Genomic DNA, 22,500 nt, shown 5'->3' on the forward strand with positions numbered 1-22,500 from the left:
ATTGCATCAAATATTTATATTCCGTATGCAGATTGGAAATTAATGTATAAAGGGTATACAGTCCCCGCTGGAATATACTGAGTGTAGCAAGTGATCCCATGATCCTGTAAGACCTTCAACAAGAAAAGGAGGAAGCCATTTAGCCATCATCGCCATGTTGATACTTGTCCAACAAAGTAAACATTTCTTTCTGTCTGTGAGCAGGATATCTCAACAAGTTATGGACACGGATTCGGAGGAAACTTAGTGGACACAGTTTGTTTGTGTGACAACAACAAGCCCATGAGATTTTGGTTTGGGTCTGGATCAATATCGGGACGATCAATGGGATACAAAATGTAAACTGTTCGGCCTGGCAGAGGTATGCGTTCTACCGAGTGCTGTTCCAGTTTTATATATGATGAGGAAGGAAATGTTTTTTTCATTTCAATTTCATGTAGGTTACTTTACACATTGAAAAACTATTTTTCAAAAACATTGCTAATTCTTGAACAATTTAACTTGTTCAAGAACTTCCAGAAGGACAACCATCACTGCAACACTCCACCGATCTGGGCTTTATGACAGAGTGGCCAGACGGAAGCCAAACAGTTCAATCTTAGTTTCATCAGACCACAGAATCGTGTTTCTCACAGTCTGAGAGTCATTTAGGTGCTTTTTTGCAAACTCCAAGCGGCTTTCATGTGTCTTTCACTGAGGAGAGGCTTCCGTCTGGCCACTCTGCCATAAACCCCAGATCGGTGGAGTGTTGCAGTGATTGTTGTCCTTCTGGAAGTTTCTCCCATCTCCACACAGGATCTCTGGAGCTCAGCCAGAGTGACCATCGGGTTCTTGGACACCTCTCTTACCAAGGCCCTTCTCCCCCGATTGCTCAGTTTGGCCGGGCGGCCCCAGCTCTAGGAAGAGTCCTGGTTGTTCCAAACTTCTTCCATTTAAGAATTATAGAGGCCACTGTGCTCTTGGGAACCTTCAATGCAGCAGAGAATTTTTTGTCGGCTTCCCCAGATCTGTGCCTCGACACAATCCTGTCTCTGAGCTCTGCAGGCAGTTCCTTCGACCTCATGGCTTCGTTTTTGCTCTGATATGCATTGTCAGCTGGGAGACCTTCTATAGACAGGTGTGTGCCTTTCCAAATCATGTCCAATCAATTGGATTTACCACAGGTGGACTCCAATCAAGGTGTAGAAACATCTCAAAGATGATCAAGAGAAATGGGAGGCACCTGAGCTAAATTTCAAGTGTCATAGCAAAGGGTATGAATACTTATGTCAATGTGATATTTCAGTTGTTACTTTTTAATAAATTTGCAAAACTTTCTAAAATCCTGTTTTCTCTTTGTCATTATGGGGTATTGAGTGTAGATTGATGAGGGAAAAATGAATTTAAACGATTTCAGCAAAAGGCTGCAACATAACAAAATGTGAAAAAAGTGAAGGGGTCTGAATACTTTCTGAATGCACTGTATGCACACTCCACTTAGAGGAAGTGGTATAGAACAGTGGTGGGGTCTTCATTAATTTTTATTTTGGAGTATTTGTGTTTCTAGTTAACTGTGTACAGTTTACCATCTCTCAATAATCCATAGAAGAATCATTGGTGATTGGTTCAGAAGAACAAAAATAAAACCATCATATGCATCCATCTCTCAAATGTGTTAATTTTTAGAGGATACATCACACAAAAATGTTTGATTTCAAATACGTCTTCACGCAGCAAGCTGTTACAATGAAAATTCAGCAGTTAATGGTCAAGGCCATAATAAAAGGTACTCAGAGTAGACCTCATGTGAATATGTCACCACAATTGACCGAGCCGTCATGGACAAATCCCAGGCTCCCTGCCACGATGCCAAACCCCATTCATCATCCAAATGCATTCCTGACAGATGCAGTCTCACCAACACCGAGATCAACGTAAATATTCATGGCTACGTCATTCATAATTCCATTCTTTCCAGCTGTGTAATTAGTGCCCAGCGAGGCACACTGCATACACAATCAGTGTGATTCATTTTAAAAGCATATTCAAGCTACTGTCACATATATATATATATATATATATATATATATATATATATATATATATATATATATATATATATATATATTGTTGCGGATATGAGGATTGTGTTTTTTTTTATTGTGTGCTTTATTATTATTATTGGTTATTCTGCGCCTCCTGCCTCCGGAGCTGTGTAAAGGTCAAAAGGGCGTCCCATAATTAGTCCACAAGCATACACGTCAGCCAATCATAGAATACCCCTGTTCGATAGTTATATCTTATTCTGTGTTTTAGGGTAAGGCTGTGTCTCCCATTAATAGAAGTACTCCATTGCACCAAGTGAAAGAGATAGATTCCCTTCATTCCCATTCCCAAAACCTCCATTCCCCCTTTTCGTCGATTGGAAACTACCTCCGCTCCAATTGCCGCCATTGACCACGAGGCAGGGTTGGGGAAGAAAGGCGGGTCCCCACCTCGTCATAGAGGGGAGGAGTGAACCAGCCCTTGCCGACCAACCCAGAACGAGGGGTTGGCTTTAGAGGGCGGAGAGAGAACGTTTTGGGGAGGTTCGCAAAGGGTCAAGGGTGGGGCTTATATAACCCGAGGCAGAGGCCCCCCGGAGAGAGTCGAGGAGGGAGGAGATCAGAAGACAGAAAGGCCTTGAGTTGGACTAAGCAAGAGAGGAAGTTGTTGGACTGGGTGGGACTAAGAAAGAGAGAGAAAGAGTCCTGAAGCTTGTGAGGGAAGGAGAGAGAACCCGTCACACCAACCACCCACCAGCCGCGTTGGCTCCACCAAGCGTTCACCTCCACCAAGGCTCCACCAAGCTCCGCGTTGGCTCCACCAAGCGTTCACCTCCACCAAGGCTCCACCAAGCTCCGCGTTGGCTCCACCAAGCGTTCACCTCCACCAAGCTCCGCGTTGACTCCACCAAGCGTTCAGCTCCACCAAAGCTCCACCAAGCACCGCGTTGGCTCCACCAAGCGTTCACCTCCAGCCATCCACCTCCTGCGATTCCTGTCATCATTCCCCGCGTGAGTCTGTCTTTTGTTTGTTCTGTCCTGGGTTAATTAAGACTGTAGGTAAGCTAGTATTTTCACTGTGTCACCTGCGTCTTATGTGCTGTAAATAAACGTGACTGCTTTCTTTTTGCTTATGTGTGTAAATAGTAAATAAATTTAGTAGTACTTCCAAACCTTTCTTTGCCTTCGTCTTCCTCTTTGCATTCGTCGTTTTAGTCTTTTCCCTCATTGAGCAGCCGCGGTGCGATCCGGCCAACGTTTGGGTGGAATCGGGTTCTAATCGGGGAATAACTGTTCGGTCGCGGTAATACCAACCGCTCGGTAAAATAACATCTTTAACCGCGTCAGCAACAATTGGTGTCGGGGAGTGGGATACGAGGCTCGAAGCGCGCTTAACGCGCTCAAAATTACAAGCAGCTGGAAATTGTTGTGTTTTAAAAGGAAATCCCGAATTTTGAAATCGCGCCATGGCTGGTCAAGGCGATCGGATGCCGGTGGGTGAGCTAGAGGAGGGGTTAGGAGTAACCCAGGACCTCGGGGTAATGTAAATGGAGGAGGTGTTTGAGGGGGTATCAGACGCACAAGATGGCGTCCTCGCGCACGTGGGTGTAGCGGCACCAAATTTTGCCGCGCCCGTGACCGTAGCAGTACCAAATTGCGCTGCGCCCGTGGTCGCGGCAGCCGAGCCAGAGATGCCAGAGTACATGCGAGTCTTTATGATTCAAATGATGGCAAAAAATGGATGCTCAGGGGGAGCGATTAGAAGCCAAAATGGGGAACCGGATGGAGGCTCAGAGTGAGTGATTGGAGGGCCAAATGGGGGTAATGGGGAACCGGATGGATGCTCAGAGTGAGCAAATGAGGGCTGATAGTGAGCGATTGGGGGGTGAAATGGGGGGCAAAATGGGAGAAATGGGGGGCAAAATGGGAGAAATGGGGGAACGGCTAGAAGCTAAATTTGAGGGGTTAGACAACGGGATAAAAGAGGTAAAGAATGGGTTAACAGGGGTGGAAAATAGAATGGCTGCCCAGGAGAATCAGTTAGAGGGGGTGAAAAATGGGTTACTGGGGTTAGAAAATAGGATGGAAGACAAATTGCGGGAAATAGGGGAGCAATCCGCCCGGGAAATCGAACAGATGGGGAACCAGATGGAGGAGATGAAAGAGGAGATACGACGAGGTGTAAGTGGGGAGGTTTCGCGGCTACGCGAGGAGGTAAAGCGAGGTGAGAAGCGTATGGAGAAAGAGGTGAGGAATAATACGGCGAGGTTACAAGGGGGAATAGAAGATCTGACGGAGGAGGTGGAACAGCTGACGGAGGGACAGATGGAGTTAGTGGAGCAGGTTCAAAGGAACACTGCAGTTCTAGGAGGGTTAAAGGCGACACAAAAAGAAATTAAAAATGACTTGATAGCGACACAGAGGCAATGTCAGATGGTACGTGAGGGACTGACAATGAGGTTGGACGAGGTGACAGAGGTAATGGAGACAAAGGACCGGCAGGTGAGGATGCACATAGAGATGGTCACGGTAGCCTTAGAGGACGAACTTGAGGAGACGCACCGGGAAATAAAAGAGGTGAAGCAAAAATTAGAGGAAGTGGAAGAAGAGGTGAGTGAAATTAAGAAGAGACGGACAGAAACTAAGAGAGAAATACAGGAGGAGGTGATGGAATATGTACAAGGTCGGTGCTCAACTCATGATGTGCTGCTCACTAACCAAATAAAGAGTTTGCAGGTGGCGAAAGAGGTGAGGAGACGAGGTGCCAAGGTGAGTGGCGATATACGTGGAAATGTACATGATGTGAGGGGAGCTTCAGTCGGCTTGGGGATTGGTTTGGATCCGGGTGTTCGTGAAAGGCCGTTGGTGAAGTGTGCGACAGGTCTGGTGTGCGAAAGAGGAGGTGTGCGAGAATGTCCGACTCTGGGGTGTGTGAGGAAAAAGTACGCGCCGAGGGGTGAGTGTGCTGTCGAGAGTGAGTCGGTCGTAGCGCGTGTGCGAGGGAGCACATGGAAGCGCGTAGTGAGAAGTGTTACAGAGGATGTAACGGAAGCATGCACGCCTGTGGTGAGTGTTACGGAGGAAGTAACGAAAGAGTGTGCGCAAGAGGATGCGCGAGAAAGGTGTGTAACGGACGGGTGCATGGGGAAAGAGTGCGCTGGCAAAAGTAAGGAAGAATGCACACCTGTGGTGAGTGTTACAGAGGGTGTAACGGGAGAGTGTGCGCGAGAAAGGTGTGTAACGGATGGGTGCATGAGGAAAGAGTGCGCTGTCAAAAGTAAGGAAGAATGCACACCTGTGGTGAGTGTTACAGAGGGTGTAACGGGAGAGTGTGCGCAAGAAAGGTGTGTAACGGACAGGGGCATGAGGAAAGAGTGCGCTGTCAAGAGTAAGGGTGAGTGCGCGACCGAGAGTGGAGGTGAAAGTAGTGAGAGTGACACGGAGCGTGAGTTGGTTGTGACAGGTGAGCGAGGATGCACACCTGGAATGGAGGGATGCACACCTGGAATGGTAGAGCGTGTGTGGGAATGCACGCTGGAATTGGTCGTGAGGCACGTGGTTGGGTGTGCGAGTGAGAGCACACCTGTGAATGTCACAGAGGAGGTGACCGAGGAGGGGGCGTGAAGAGGTGTGTTGGTGAGGTGTGCGAGCGACGAGTGCGTGCAAAGGTGTTCGGTGGTCAGGTGTGTGACCAAGTCTGTGAGCGGAATGAGTGTACCTGGGTGTGTTAGAGAAGGTACGACGAGGAGCATGGGAACAGCTGGATGTATGGGCAAGAAAGGGGTAGCGTATGCGTGTAAGCATGCAGGTGAGGCATCGACGGTAACCGGGTTAGCGGTTAGAGCGACTTATAGCCGAATCGGGCCCTCGGTGCATGCCGCGAGAACCAGCGGGGATCCGAGCCACGGCGGGTTCGAAAGGACCGCCGTATGTGATCCACGCTGGGCCTCGCTTGGAACGGCCGCGTCCGTGCTCCACTAGGCGGAGCGGGCAGCCCGATAGGAAGGGTTGTCATGGCGACCACTTTTTATTGAGACGTTCCGGCAGGTCGAGATCGGGCAATTGGATGGCTCCGCGCCGAGGTGGTGCGTGGGATCTCGGCACGAGTAAGCCCCCGTCCCTGCACCGAGTGCCGGACGCATCCAACCGCCGGTACCAAAGAACCCGCATTCATTGCTCGGCTGTACGAAGCCGGGTTGTCGATGTGAATTGGCGCACCGAGAGGATCTAATAAGTAGATGGGTAATGAGGTTAGTGTTTTGGACCCAAAATTAGAAAAAGGAAAAATTTGATGATTGGCAGATGATTGGCAAATTTTTGATTTGTTGGAATTTGGTAAGCAAAATTTATAGTAAGGGATGCCCCACGTGATGGGATAGCAACTCTGCCATCCCTCACGGGGGGGCAAAGGAGCACTAGCTTATGGGGTTGATGGCAGTGAAAACTAGCCCGGGTGGGTTAGGATATATCGTGTGTAGGGATCTAGCGAAGATTGACATTACGTAACGTTAAGGTTTAGTTAGTGACTGATACCTGTAGTGGGGACGCAGGTAGTTTAGTGTGGATGATAATGACGTGGTATGTGCTTAGTTTAAAGGGAAGACGGGGAGCACCAAGTTAGCAGGGCAACAGATAGTTCAGATGATGCTGTGTGAGGATTGAACAGGTGTGATTGCACAGGTGTGCAACTGAACAGGTGTATGGAGCAGTGTATGAGGGAGTAGTGGTGATGGGTGTTGTGTTGACCAAATGGTCCAGGAAGAGGAGGAGGGTGCAGGTGGCACCAGGTGTGAGTGCACAGGTGTGCAACAACAGGTATGGAGAATGGTTGTGTGGAATAAATGGTAGTGTGGAATATCTGGAGTATTGGAATGGATGGTCGTGGAGTGAGTATGGTGGAAATTGTGGATTGGAGTGGATGGTGCGAAGGTGTGAATGGGGGAAGGATGGACCCCCATCACGGATACCCGGGGCGGGTAGTGCAAGTGTTAGGTAGAGGGGATAGGTAAATTGTGGTTGGATATTGGCATCTGTGGTGCGGGTGAGAGAATGGTATTTGGATGGGTGCATTAGTGTTGTGGAAATGGCTGGGCGTGTAGCCTGTTAGTGTGTGTAGTTGGTTTGGGCACTCCACCACTGTGAGGATGTCGGCCAGGTGAGGCCGCAGGTGGGCTCTGGGAGCCGGTAGAGTTGTTGCGGATGGGGCCCGAGGATCCGGAGGATGGACCCGGGTAGCCCAGTGCCAGAGGGCACCAAGGGGTGACAGAGCCAGGAGGGGCCTTCCCCAGTTAGTTAGGTTAGGGTGAGGAGCTAGGTAAGCTCGGGTGGCAACTGCAGTGGTGGAGGTGTGCAGGTGGGTAGACCTGCTGGGAGAGCTACACGTCACAGCCCAGAAATTGTGCAAGGGCACCGGGAGATGAATCGGGGGAGTGAGACCCCAAATTGAGAAGCACCACAGTTTGGTCAATGGGAATTGGTTTTTAGAACCCATAGTGTAAGTTGGCCAATGGATTGGCAGGGAAAGACCCCGGGTAGTGTAAAGTGTGTTAAAGTCATTTAGAGGATAGTTAGGATTGGAGTCTCCTCGCACCATCTGCATCCACTCACCTGAGGTGACAGGTACTCCACACCATGCCATGTTTTGATTATTTTTTACTGTGCAAATGTTTGGAATGTGAGACGCATCATGACGTGGGTGTGACATTGTGCTTGATGTTCCATCTCTTCCTCCTTATGAGGATTGATGATGAATTGGGTGATGGCAAATTTTGGTTAGAGGGATTGTGGTGACGAATTTGGTATAGAGGAAATATGGGGAGACGTGACAGTAGCGACGGATTGGTAATGAATAGATTTTGTAAATATGGGGTAAGGGCAAGGGTAGTGTAGGTGACAGGGTGGATGACGTACGGTAGGGACGAGCTTTCTCATTTTGCTCTCCTTACGCATTTCGCCTTGCATTGCCTTATTGATGTGTACCCTTGTGACCTTACCTCTCGCTCATTTGTCTCTTTTGTCTCCCACATGACCTGTGCGCCATTGGGCGCCGAAGGGAGCGTGCGTGAGGCGGCCATTGTGCGCCCGGCACTCTCAGAACCAGCTGTCTGCATCGATGCACCACATTATGGACCACATGTCTGTGGCCGAGCACCACTTATGGACCCCATGGGTTGGGGCATGGCCCCTCTGCTGGAACCGGCCATGAGGGCCCGAAATCTTGCTGGCGGACCTTGGCCACAGGGCACCGATGCCCCACAGGTGAACCACACGTAGTCGGCCCTGTGGGCCATAAATAAAGAAAATAAAATGGACACGTTGGGCACACTTTATTGCAAATAGGCCGCCAGTAAGAAAATGAGAGAGAATGACAACAACTGGAAGACATAATAATAGCCAGCAGAGGGAGCCGAAGAGCAAGAGGCCACCTGCAGGGTTAGGGGTTGTTGGTTTATTTATATTCCTTGAACAATGGTGACTGCACCGATTGGTGCTTGGGTGTGTATTGGTGCATTTTTGGGTGCTTTAATGGTGCATTGATGCAGAGCAGACTGTCTCCCCCCCCAGAAAGAACAATTACAGGTCCTGGGTTAGTCTTGTAAATAAAAGCAGAGTCATTGTAAATAATGCTCCCCACCGTCAATGTATAGTTTGAAGACCATTCCGCAATTCGGTTAACTGTGGGCGTAAGTCTGTTAGGCAGGGTGCAATGGAGCAGCGGGACACATTTATTTATGTTTTAAAACTGTCGCACTCAGGGTCAGGTTAAAAGTAGAGGGAACTACACCTACGTGTCACACTAAATAAAAGTTGTAGGCCCGGTTCGTGCCTAAGAGGAGGAGGGTGCAGTGTTGCGGATATGAGGATTGTGTTTTTTTTTATTGTGTGCTTTATTATTACTAGGGCATGCCCGTACTATATATATATCTAAAATTATATCCCCCCCCCTCTATTTACATGAAATGGTTTGGTCCAAAGCGAACGGCTTGCGAGTACGGTGACAATCCCCCCCCCCCCCCTCTATTTACATGAAATGGTTTGGTCCAAAGCGAACGGCTTGCGAGTACGGTGTTTTTTATCGGACCCGTGGAATTATAGATAGTAGTTTTAATTAGTTTTAAAACATAGTTTAACGCCAACATAGTTTGCCAACGTGAAATAAATGAATACGCTCTCAAATGTGCCGTCCGAGGCAGAGTCTGTTCGCCACGTTCGGCACACGTGATAACTCGCTGCTCTCTGATTGGTTGAATCGTTTTTTGGACATAGCTCGGTAACTACTTGTCCGATTAATATGAAACCTTGAAAAGGCACATCCTCGGGTCCCCAGCAATATACCTGGCAAGTTTAAAGTATATCGGACTCGTGGTTGTCGAGAAACAGCGGTCACAAACAAACATACAAACATACAAACATACAAACATACAAACATACACACACACAGAGATTAGTGGAATTATAGATAGATTATTGGTTATTCTGCGCCTCCTGCCTCCGGAGCTGTGTAAAGGTCAAAAGGGCGTCCCATAATTAGTCCACAAGCATACACGTCAGCCAATCATAGAATACCCCTGTTCGATAGTTATATCTTATTCTGTGTTTTAAGGTAAGGCTGTGTCTCCCATTAATAGAAGTACTCCATTGCACCAAGTGAAAGAGATAGATTCCCTTCATTCCCATTCCCAAAACCTCCATTCCCCCTTTTCGTCGATTGGAAACTACCTCCGCTCCAATTGCCGCCATTGACCACGAGGCAGGGTTGGGGAAGAAAGGCGGGTCCCCACCTCGTCATAGAGGGGAGGAGTGAACCAGCCCTTGCCGACCAACCCAGAACGAGGGGTTGGCTTTAGAGGGCGGAGAGAGAACGTTTTGGGGAGGTTCGCAAAGGGTCAAGGGTGGGGCTTATATAACCCGAGGCAGAGGCCCCCCGGAGAGAGTCGAGGAGGGAGGAGATCAGAAGACAGAAAGGCCTTGAGTTGGACTAAGCAAGAGAGGAAGTTGTTGGACTGGGTGGGACTAAGAAAGAGAGAGAAAGAGTCCTGAAGCTTGTGAGGGAAGGAGAGAGAACCCGTCACACCAACCCCCCACCAGCCGCGTTGGCTCCACCAAGCGTTCACCTCCACCAAGGCTCCACCAAGCTCCGTGTTGGCTCCACCAAGCGTTCACCTCCACCAAGGCTCCACCAAGCTCCGCGTTGGCTCCACCAAGCGTTCACCTCCACCAAGGCTCCACCAAGCTCCGCGTTGGCTCCACCAAGCGTTCAGCTCCACCAAGCTCCGCGTTGGCTCCACCAAGCGTTCACCTCCAGCCATCCACCTCCTGCGATTCCTGTCATCATTCCCCGCGTGAGTCTGTCTTTTGTTTGTTCTGTCCTGGGTTAATTAAGACTGTAGGTAAGCTAGTATTTTCACTGTGTCACCTGCGTCTTATGTGCTGTAAATAAACGTGACTGCTTTCTTTTTGCTTATGTGTGTAAATAGTAAATAAATTTAGTAGTACTTCCAAACCTTTCTTTGCCTTCGTCTTCCTCTTTGCATTCGTCGTTTTAGTCTTTTCCCTCATTGAGCAGCCGCGGTGCGATCCGGCCAACGTTTGGGTGGAATCGGGTTCTAATCGGGGAATAACTGTTCGGTCGCGGTAATACCAACCGCTCGGTAAAATAACATCTTTAACCGCGTCCGCAACAATATATATATATATATATGTATATGTATATGTGTGTATATATATATATATATTAATATTACGCACCATCAATGGATTTGTGCTACAGTATGACCGATCGTGCTGCGCTATAAATGGATCCATCGTTCGCGCAGGCATCGGTAGATGGCGCAGGCATCGATCTATCGCGCAATACTACTCTTGGCCTTCGTCACATTCGATCATTAATTTGCCGTCATCTGAGCAGCGTGTGTAATTTCTCCCCCTTACCTTTTCATTTCAACTTGCTCTTTGCCAGTAATGTAAAGTCGTATAAAAATGGTTTTAAGTATGAAGTAGCGTATCAAAAAGACATTTTATATAGAAATGATTATAAAACAATAGAACGTTGAAAGGCATATTAAATGAAAAAAAAACAGAGTTTCGCTTTGGTTTTTACTAACGCGCCTTCTGAGCCGATTTCAACATCCGTGTGCCGAATCCCCAATGTGATCGCCAAGGTATTTCTCCGGGTACAGTGCGGTATATATATATATATATCCTTGTTTTCCCATGTATTACTTCAGCTCGTGATTGTGGTTGACGTTGATTTGTGTTCCATATACAACTAATTGCTCCTTCCCTTCCTCACGTGAGGAAAGTTACACATTATGATTATTCGGCTAATATCGAAGCAACGCAACGTTTATTGAACTTGAAGAGCAACGAGTTTCCAAAGGGAAGGAACAATCTCCCTGCTCCTCCCCCACCCCTCCTCGCCCCCTCCCTCCTCTCTCTCCTTTGTGAAAGAAAAATGTGATTGCGAGCAGACTATCCTCCATCATATGTGATTCAAGGAGTCCCTCAACTTTGAGGGATATTCGGTAATAGCCTATTCCTCAGCGTGTATGGAAGGTATCTTCGACAATAAAATGAGGGTGATGTTTGCAGGAGTAACAACACCAGAGCTCCAATACATCCTCTCCTTGCAGATGCACCTAGAACGGTATTCAGTGGAGTGCAAACCTCCACCAGGCTGAACAGTTTTTTTTGTTTGTTTTTTTGTATACTGAATCGAGGCTCGTGAAAGAGCTAACATTTACTTCACAAACAAATCAACCAGACAAACAAAATATATAAAAAGAGGGAGCGGAAGACAAGATGGGGAGAGAAGGCGAAGCACACAAACACAACATTTCAGAGCAGGGAGATGTGTGGGAGGGAGAGGGCTTGGGGGGAGGAGGCGTGGGAATGGGGGGAGAGGTATAAAACACAAGGACACCAAGGACTTCCAGGACAGAAGTTGGTATTTCAAAAAAGTGGAATTGGGGTGAAATTAGTGGGGGTAGAAAAGATCAAGGTTTTGGATGGGGGAAGATAAGAGATGGTGGTGAACACCTGTTTTAAAGACCTGGAGGGTGGAGTGGGATTGAAGAGAGTGAGGGAGTTTGTTCCAGAGGCGGGAGAAAAGAGGAATGAAGGAGTGAAAGTGAGCAGAGAGTTGATTTTGGCAGTTTGACCATAAGAGGTGGTTAGACTGCCAAACCTTAAACTGCCAAACCCTCTTATGGTTAAACTGCCAAAATCAAGACTTTCTGCTCACCTTCACTCCTTCATTCCTCTTTTCTCCCACCTCTGGAACAAACTCCCTCACTCTCTTCAATCCCACTCCACCCTCCAGGTCTTTAAAACAGCTGTTCACCACCATCTCTTATCCTCCCCCATCCAAAACCTTGATCTTTTCTACCCCCGCTAGTTTCGGTCCCCTTGTGTTTTAAACCTCTTTCCCCCCCCACCCCCTCCCCCCCTCCCCTTCGCACGCCTCCTGCCCCAAGCCCTCTCCCTCCCACACTTCTCCCTGCTCTCAAATGTTGTGGTTGTGTGCTTCCCCTTCTCTCCCCATCTTGTCTTCCGCTCCCTGTTTTTGTATATCTTGTTTGTCTGGTTGATTTGTTTGTGAAATAAATGTTAGCTCTTTCACGAGCCTCGATTCAATATACAAAAAAAACGAGAAAAAAAAAAAGAGGGTTGCAGGCAGATCTTGTGCGACCTGTAGGAATATTTGCGGGACAGAGCCCAGAGAGAGCTGGGGGGGCAAGGCCATAGAGGAGTCGGTAGAAGACGGAAAGACCACCAACCTGCCTGCGGTGAGTGAGTGAGAGGCCCTTGGAGTTAGCTTCATCGCGGGAAATTCCAATGATTCTGAATGCCTTGGTTTCAACAGCGTGAAGACGAGCTAGGTGTGAGGCAGGAGCACCAGCCCAGAGGGGAGAGCAGTATTCCATTGAGCTGCGGATGAAAGCCTTGTATGTGGTGAGGAGCTCAGGTGTGCCAAGGAAGGACTTCGCACGACGGAGCATGCCCAGTCGGCGACTGGCTTTGGAGGCCAGATTTGAAATGTGGTTTTCCCAGGAAAGATCATGGCAGATAGTGAGACCCAAAAGCTTGAGTGACAGAACTTCTTGGAGAGGATTATTCAGAAAGTGGATGGGAGGGTTGTCCAATCGGTCTTTTCAGAGAGGCATCGTAAGAGTGTGAGATTTGTCACGATTGAAAGACATGTTCCACTTGTTTGCCCAGTCTGTGATTTTGTCCAGGTCTGCAGAGAGTGAGGAGGCTGCAGACTGCCGATCTGAGGGATGAAGAATGGAGCGACAGAGAGTAGAGTCATCAGCAAAGAGATAGAGAGGATTTTCAAGAGAGTCAGAGAGATCATTGATGAAGACCAGAAAAAGCACAGGGCCCAGAACACTGCCTTGGGGAACGCCAGCCTGAACAGGAAGAGGAGATGAGAGAAACCCATTCAGGGCCACACGTTGACTACGACTAGAGAGGAAGTCCGCCAGCCATGCGTGGAGATTTCCATGGATACCAAAAGAGGAGAGTTTGGTAAGCAGAGCGGAGTGCCAGACCGTATCAAAGGCACGTGATATGTTAAGGGAGACTGCTCTAATTTCCTGTTTGGCATTGAGGACCTCCATCCATTGTTGAGAAAGCAGAAGCAGCATGTCCAGAGTAGAGTGTCCAGGTCTGAAACCAAATTGATGATAAGAGATCAAGCCATTGGAGAAGAGGAAAGATTTCATATCTGAAGCAATGATGTATTCCATGACTTTGCTGATAATTGGGAGAAGGCTGATTGGTCTGTAGTTGCTGGGATCTGTTTTTGCACCTTTTTGTGCAAAGCGGTGATGTTGGCAGATTTCCAAGCAGATGGAAGATGACCTTGAGCAAAAGAGAGGGTGAAGAGAACAGAGAGAGGGAGTGAAAGAGTGGAAGAACAGGATTTTAGGACCCGTGGGCTGATGCCGTCAGGTCCAGTTGCAGAATCAGAGTCGAGGGTTGACAGAAACTTTTCCACCTTGTCAGGAGGAAAGGACACAGAGTCCAGGAGCAGCTGGGTACGACTGGGTACGGTGGGTACAGAGAGGGATGGGTTTGGGACACAAGATTTAGAGGCAAACACAGAGTTGAGGCATTCAGCTTTTTCACGTGCGGAGTCAGCCGTGTGGCCATTTGAGGTGAGGGAGGGGATGGAGAGGGAACAAACACCTGAAACAGATTTGACCAGACGCCACCAGGATTTGGAAGAGGGAGACAGATAAGAGAGTTCGGTCCTGAGAACGGAGAGATATTGTTTCCTGGCTCTCCTGAGGGTGGACACACACTTGTTTCGGGCTTTGTGAAAGGAAATGAGATTTCCTTCCGTTGGATTTGCTTTCCAGGAGACGAAAGCAAGTTGTTTCTGGGCAATAGCCTCACCACAAGATTCCGTGTACCATGGACGGGAGGAAAGGTATGACAACTGAAGACGAGATGGGATAAATCTGTACATGAGAGAGAGCAATTTACTTTGGAAGAATTCCCAGGATGAGTTGATGTCAGAGGCAGTAGAGATGGGAGACCAGTCCAGATGATTGATGGCTGCTTGAAGACCGTGCCAGTTGGCCTGAGTGAAATGCCAGACTCGTCGACGCTGAAGAGGCTCTCTGAGAATGGTCAGAGAGATGTCCACTTTAACAAGCACATGATCAGTTGAGCCGATTGGAGCAGAAGAAGAGCAGCAGAGATTTTCAGGGAAGTTAGTCATAACCAAGGCCAGAAGAGAAGATGCTCCGTTGACTGAGATCCGGTTCGGGAAATTGACAGATTGTGTCAATCCCAGTGAGTCACAGAAGTCCTTTGCTGAAGAGCCATGGCTGGTGAGAGAGGTACCCACACCCAGCCAACTGGCATGGTGACATGGACCACATATGAGGAAGAGAGAGTTGGGATGGGTAGATAGAAGTTGGTCCATATTATCAGACAGCGAGATGTAGATGGAGTCATCACTGTTTGGTGGACGGTACAACACACATATGAACAAAAGGTGGGAGCGAAGGGGAAGCCGTAGCCAAAGGTATTCCTGGGGGTGAGGTGGAGAGAGGGCAGTGCAGGGCGAGTGAGGAAGAGAGGTTTTTATAAAGACAGCAACCCCACCTCCAGGATGAAGCTCAGGTCTATCATACCGGAGAAGTGAGTAACCTGGGAGAGATACCAAGGAATCAGAGACATCATGAAGGAGGAAAGTTTCTGTTAAGCAGATCACGTCTGGTTTGTCAGAAGCAACCTGTATGGAGAGATCAGTCAAGTTTGAGCGAAGGATCCGGATGTTTGAGGTCCATACTGTTAAAGAAGAGGAAGGGGGAGCATCGGATACAGAACAGGGGGGGGGGAGCGGTAGGGTAAGATGTGGAAGAGGAGGAAGAGGTAGGGAGAGCTGTTGAAGGTGTATCAGAGATTTCAGAGTAGCTTGGAGAAAGGGAAGAATGGGGCAGACAAAAGGTTTGATGGTGATTGGGTGAGGCACAGAGGTGTTATTTGAGGAGGGGGAAGAGTGAGGCAGAAGGTTGAGGGAGATGAAGGTGGAAGGGGGAAGAAGCGGGGAGGACGCTTTGAGGAGGAGGAGGAGGGGTGAGAGGGGAGTCTAGGAGGGGAGGAGCGAGGGAGAGTCTCGGAGGGGAGGGGTGTGGGGGGAGTTTAGGAGGGAAGGGGCAAGGGGGGAGATTTGAAAGGGATGGGTGATGGGGAAGATTTGGAGGGGAGGGGCAAGGGGGAAGATTTGAAAGAGAAGGGTGATGGGGATTATTTGGAGGGGAGGGGCAAGGGGGTAGATTTAGAGGGGAGGGGTGATGGGGAAGTTTTGGAGGGGAGGGGTGATGGGGAAGTTTTGGAGGGAAGGGGTGATGGGGAAGATTTGGAGGGGAGGGGCAAGGGGGAAAATTTGAAAGAGATGGGTGATGGGGAAGATTTGGAGGGGAGGGGCAAGGGGGTAGATTTGGAGGGGAGGGGTGATGGGGAAGTTTTGAAGGGGAGAGGTGATGGGGAAGATTTGGAGGGAAGGGGTGATGGGGAAGTTTTGGAGGGAAGGGGTGATGGGGAAGATTTGGAGGGGAGGGATGAGATTAATCTATCTATAATTCCAGTAATCTCTGTGTGTATGTTTGTATGTTTGTATGTTTGTCTGTGACCGCTGTTTCTCGACAACCACGGGTCCGATATACTTGAAACTTGCCAGGTATATTGCTGGGGACCTGAGGATGTGCCTTTTCAAGGTTTCATATTAATCGGACAAGTAGTTACCGAGCTATGGCGATTTCTTTACCAAACTCCGCAAGCCGTTCGCTTTGGACCAAACCATTTCATGTAAATAGAGGGGGGGGATTGTCACCGTACTCACAAGCCGTTCGCTTTGGACCAAACCATTTCATGTAAATAGAGGGGGGGGATTGTCACCGTACTCGCAAGCCGTTCGCTTTGGACCAAACCATTTCATGTAAATAGAGGGGGGGGATTGTCACCGTACTCGCAAGCCGTTCGCTTTGGACCAAACCATTTCATGTAAATAGAGGGGGGGGGGGATATAATTTTAGATATATATATAGTACGGGCATGCCCTAGTAATAATAATAATAATGCATTTATTTTATATAGCGCTTTTCAGGAAGCCCAAAGACGCTTTGACAGAGTGCAAAACATAATGCATAGCAAAACATAAAAACAATTGCAAAAAAAAAGAAGAATCAATAGGGAAATATTCAAAGCACAAAGGAGGGAGAAGGAGAGGAGATAGTCAGGGGTTAGATGCTGTGGGTTAAATGTTGAATGCAGTGTTGAACAGGTGGGTCTTGAGTGATGTTTTGAATGTGGTGAGTGAGGAGGAGTCTCTGATGGTGTGAGGTAGCGAGTTCCAGAGGGTGGGAGCAGCGATGGAGAAGGCCCTGTCCCCCCAGGATCTAAATTTGGTCCGGATGGGGGGGGGGGGTCAGGAGGTTGGTACCAGCAGAGCGGAGGTTGCGGGTGGGAGTGTGTCTGGAGAGGAGGTCAGCCAGGTAGGATGGGGCCAGGTTATGGAGGGCTTTGTAGGTCAAGAGGAGGATTTTGTACTGGATTCTCTGGGAGATGGGGAGCCAGTGAAGCTTGTAAAGGACGGGGGTGATGTGGTCACGGGTCCGGGAATGGGTGAGTAGACGGGCAGCGGAGTTCTGAATGTATTGGAGTTTATTGGTGATTGTTGAGGGTGAACCATAAAGGAGGCTATTGCAGTAGTCCAGACGGGAAGTGATGAAGGCATGGATGAGGGTTTCTGCAGCCACGGAGGAGAGGGATGGACGGAGACGGGCGATGTTTTTCAGGTGAAAGAAGGCTGTCTTTGTGATCTGTTTAGTGTATTTGTCGAAGGAGAGGGTTTGGGCAAAGATGATGCCAAGATTCCGGATGTGAGGGGAGGTGGATACTGGGAAACCGTCGATGTTGAGGGCAAAGTTATGGGTGGACTTGGTGAGCGTTTTTGGGCCAATGATGATTATTTCAGATTTATCACAGTTAAGTTTGAGGAAGTTGATTTGAAGCCAGGATTTTATTTCAGTGATGCAGTTTGTCAGGATAGAGTGGGTGGCGGTGGAGATGGACTTGGTGGAGATGAAAAGCTGGATGTCATCGGCGAAGCAGTGGAATTGGAGACCATGACGGCGGATTAAATGACCGAGGGGGGACAGGTAAAAGATGAAGAGGAGGGGGCCAAGAACTGAACCTTGGGGGAGGGGAGCAGTGGGGGATTTGCAGTTATTGATGGAGATGAACTGACGTCTGTCAGAGAGGTATGATTTAATCCAAGAGAGGGCAGTGCCGGTAATGTTAAAGGTGGTTTCAAGTCGGGTGAGGAGGATGGTGTGATCGATGGTGTCAAAGGCGGCGCTGAGGTCGAGGAGGATGAGAATGTTGAGGTTGCCAGCGTCAGAGGAGAGGAGAAGGTCGTTGGTGATTTTGAGGAGAGCAGTTTCAGTACTGTGGTTGGAGCGGAATCCGGATTGGAATGTTTCATACAGGTTATTGGCAGAGAGGTGATGTTTGAGTTGAGTGGCTACAGCGCGTTCCAAAACCTTTGACAGAAAGGGTAGGTTGGAGATGGGTCTGAAGTTATTTAGGGTGTCAGGGTTTAGTCCAGGTTTTTTCAGAATGGGGGTAACAGCAGCAATTTTGAGGGATGGTGGGACGATGCCTGTAGACAGGGAGGAGTTTATTGTTGCAATGATAAGTGGAGAGAGAGCAGGAAGGGAGGCCTTGACAAAGCTGGAGGGGATGGGGTCAAGAGTGCAGGTGGAAGTTTTCATTCCGATGAGGAGTTCAGAGAGGTCAGTAGGGGAGACTGGGGAGAATTGAGACAGGGGATGGCAGGATAAGGGGGGGCAGGTGGTTTGAGGGGGAGCGGGTGCGGCGGTGGTCAAGCTGTTGTAGATGTTTTCAATTTTGCGTTGGAAGAATGAAAGGAAGGAGATGCAGTTGTCTATTGTGAATGACTGGGTGGTGGTGTTCAGGGGGCTGAGGAGTTTGTTTATTGTAGAGAAGAGTGCTTTTGGGTTTCCGGAGCCAGAGTGGATAATTTGAGAGTAGTAGGCGGAGCGGGCGCGGGAGAGGGCATCTTTATAGTGTTGTATGTGGTCCTTGTAGGCCTGGGAGTGAACTGTGAGACCTGTTTTATTGCGGAGTCTTTCAAGTTGGCGAGCACGAGTTTTCATCAGGCGGAGTTCAGGGGTAAACCAGGGAGCAGAATGGGTGAAAGAAACTGTTTTGGTTTTTATAGGCGCAAGTTGGTCAAGGCAGGAGGAGAGAGTGTGGTTGTAGTAGTCAGTGAGGTCAGAAGGGGTGTGGAGGTCAACGAAGGGAGAAGTGGACATTTTTTCAGAGAGGGTCGATGAGAATGAGGTAGGTGAAAGAGCGTTTAGCTTACGGAAGTTGATAGTGCGATAATGCCTTGGTGCTGGGGTGGGGATGTTGATGGTCAGAGTGATGGCTAGGTGGTCAGAGAGAGTGAGGTCGGAGCCAGAGAGATGGTGCAAAATTAGTCCAGTAGAGCAGACAAGGTCCAAAATGTGACCATGGTTATGGGTAGGAAAGTTGACATGTTGAGTGAGGTTAAAGCAGGTGAGTAAATCAGTGAAGTCAGTGGTTAGCGTGGAGTCAGTGGAGTCCATGTGGATATTGAAATCACCAAGGAGGATTGAGGGGGAGAGGGAACATAGCTGGGTCAGAAAGTAGGAGAAGTCAGACAGGAATGATGGGTGTGGTTTGGGAGGGCGGTAGACAACAGCCATGACTGACTGTGTGTGACCAGAGAGTTTAAAAGCCAGGTGTTCAAATGATGGAGCAGATGAGATGGAGATGAGGTTGGTCTTGATGTCTTGTCGGTGAATAACGACAATTCCACCACCTCGGCCCTCCGAGCGTGGTTTATTGATGTAAGAATATCCATTGGGTGTGGTGAGGTTGAGCGTGTAGTAGTCCAGTGGTTGTTGCCAGGTCTCAGTGAGACAGAGAAAGTCCAGTTTATTTTTGGATTTGGAAAGTGTACGATTAATGGGAAACGAACATTTATTGCAAAATGAGTTTCTTGAGACATTCGAGTCAAAAATACGTTTGAGGACGCTGAAGGATGGGTGGAGTGCTGGAAGGATGGGTGGAGTTTAGGGAATGTATGAAAGAGGCACTATAAGAGATGGAATTTTTTTTTGGAACTGAATAGATTTGGGGAGCAAGTCGAAAGCATCTTTTTATAGAAGAAGAAGTAAAAGGTGTTGTAGAATACGACAGAATACAGTTCTTCAGGGGACAGATTAAACATTTTTTAACAACATGATCCCGTGATCACAAACAACGTGGTCGAAGAACGAACGAACAAATAAAAATGAACAAACGGATAAGAACAGAGAAGGAAAATATTATTTTGGTTTTTTTTTGAGGAGATTTTATAACAAGGAAGTATGGATGAAAAGACCGGGAAAACCAGAGACCGAAAGTAATTGCAGCGCGATCGAAGAACCGCTGAGACAAAAACAAAGCCTCAAGCCAAGGTCGGACACGGTAGCCTACTACACTAGGCCTCAGAATACGCGACACGAAAGAACCGACGATTCTGTACACAGGTATGAAAAACCAATACCGAGAATCTTTTTAAAGACACCCCAATAGGTACATACACCGAAAGAAAGATACAGATTCGACAAAAACACAATTGTGAAAAATTACTTAACTTCGAAAGCGTGCGAGCAGGGACAGCTTTGAATAGACGTGACCTCCAATCTTGCGCATGCGCAGACCTCCAATCTTGCGCATGCGCAGACCCTATGCGTTTTCGTTTTGTATCCCAATGATAGGCCGGATCTGGATCCGGACCTGAACCAAAATCGAATCTGCTTGTTCTTGTCACTTACCCAATTCATCCATCAAGTGTGGTCATTCATTATCCATCCACAACTTTTTGAAATACCATGAGATGTATCGTTTTTGGCCCGATCTCTCAATGGTGAAGAATCACTTTTTTAATTTTTTTTACAAATTCTCGTATCCGGATACGGATCCAGATCTTCACCTCATCCTTGTCACACACCCAACCTGTCCACAAAAGTTCGTCCGAATCCATCGACAAGTTTTTGAAATACCATGCGATGTATCGTTTTTGGCCCAATCTCTCAATGGTGAAGAATCACTTTTTAATTTTTTTTTTACAAATTCTCATATCTGTATACGGATCCAGATCTTCACCAAAATCGAATCAATTCGTCCTTGTTACAAACCCAACCTCTCCACTAAAATTCGGCTGAATCCGTCCATAACTTTTTGAGATATCCTGCTATTTATCGTTTTTTGCCAAATCTGTAAATGGTGAAGAATGACCTTAAAAATTATTGGATTCATATCCAGATCCAGATCTTTACCAAAATCGAATCAATTCATCCTTGTCACACACCCAACCTGTCCACAAAAGTTCGTCCGAATCCATCCACAACTTTTTGAAATACCATGCGATGTATCGTTTTTGGCCCAATCTCTCAATGGTGAAGAATCACTTTTTTAATTTTTTTTACAAATTCTCATATCCGGATACGGATCCAGATCTTCACCAAAATCGAATCAATTCATCCTTGTCACACACCCAACCTGTCCACAAAAATTCGTCCGAATCCATCCACAACTTTTTGAGATATCCTGCTCACAGACAGAGAGACATGGGTGAAAACATAACCTCCGTCCACCTTCAGTGGCCAAGGTAATAAAGGCAGGCAGCAAAGGTATGAGTAGCCTTGATGGATTCTACCAGTGTGCTCAGGAAATCTCTATCCTCATGGGTATTCCAAACGCAGGCCCCGGAATGGCACAAACAAGGCCAATGACACTTGCGAGTATTCTCTGAAGAAACATCGTCTGATTACATGAGTGTTGGAAAAATCCACGGTGGTTTGACTGGAAATGTTGAAAATAAATCACGCCAGCACCCAAAAACAATAAATCCATTTGTGGGTCGTTGGAGGAGGAGGAGGAGGAGAAGGAGGAGAAGGAGGAGAAGGAGGAGAAGGAGGAGGAGAAACGGAGAAACGGAGGAGGAAACGGAGGAAACGGAGGCAACATTTTGTGGGCAAGTTATCCAGAGCAGAGCTTCATAAAGGACGTCCAAGCTCCATGGTTTACCCATCATGTAAACCTCTAAGAACATGAATCACCTCACTGAACTATTTAGGTTCTCACCTCAGTAATGCTGTCAAAGGTGTTTCCATCCAAGAGAAGTACATTGCATGGCACGTTCTTGGGCTTCCTGACCTTCTGCGGAGACTTGGGCAACTTCCCGGGGCTCGCCGTCATATCTGAGCCTTGGTCGTCCTCTCGGTTAGTCGAGTGCAAACCCCTCTCCGAGGGCTGTGGTGTCAAACCCTTGTCTTCAGAATCCTGGAGGACAGTGGGAGAGAGGACAATGTCAGGCAGAGCAATCCTTTTGGGTGGGAAGCAAATGGACAGGTCTTAGTGGGACTGTCCCAGAGACCATGACACAATATAGACCAGAGACCATGACACCCACACTCGGATGGATAAGAAGGAGATCTAAGAATTATTTATGTTTTAACAATCCTGAGGGGTTACTGTGACTCACCACTAACACGGCTTGCTGCTAGCTTCTCTCAAGCCCTTACAACTCATCCGGGAATATGGCTGCCAGGATCATAGTCTGCGATCGTAAATTTGATCACATCCCTCCAATCTTCCAAGCACTTCCCTGGCTCCAGTACACCATACATCGATTTTAAAAGTTTGCTGATGACCTTTAAAGTCGAACGCCTTGATTCCTGTCTACAATTCTGTCCTGAATCCCACCTTGCGGCCCGAAGAGAAAGCCATGCTGTCACGATATCGGAACCATCCGATCGTCCCTGTATTGGGGCGAAGATTTAGCGACCTCACCTCCGGCACTCACCGCTTTTTAAAACGCACACACCTCGAATACCTGATTTATCAATCTCTCCTGAAA

General features: G+C 48.0%; 1 protein-coding gene across 8 annotated transcripts in view; it reads right to left on the reverse strand.

Moving 5' to 3' along the window:
• The window catches only part of LOC137439046 (protein 4.1), a 320,573-nt gene that overhangs the window by 145,101 nt on the left and 152,972 nt on the right, over window positions 1-22,500 (reverse strand). For all 8 annotated transcript variants that reach the window (XM_068134670.2, XM_068134667.2, XM_068134668.2 and 5 more), the window contains one exon: window positions 21,726-21,923. In XM_068134670.2, coding sequence (XP_067990771.2) covers window positions 21,726-21,923 — 198 coding nt within the window. The remainder of the gene's footprint in view (window positions 1-21,725; window positions 21,924-22,500) is intronic.

The sequence above is a fragment of the Myxine glutinosa genome, chromosome 13 (genome assembly GCF_964187855.1).
Source record: "Myxine glutinosa chromosome 13, kmMyxGlut1.1, whole genome shotgun sequence".
Classification (NCBI taxonomy): Eukaryota; Metazoa; Chordata; class Myxini; order Myxiniformes; family Myxinidae; genus Myxine; species Myxine glutinosa.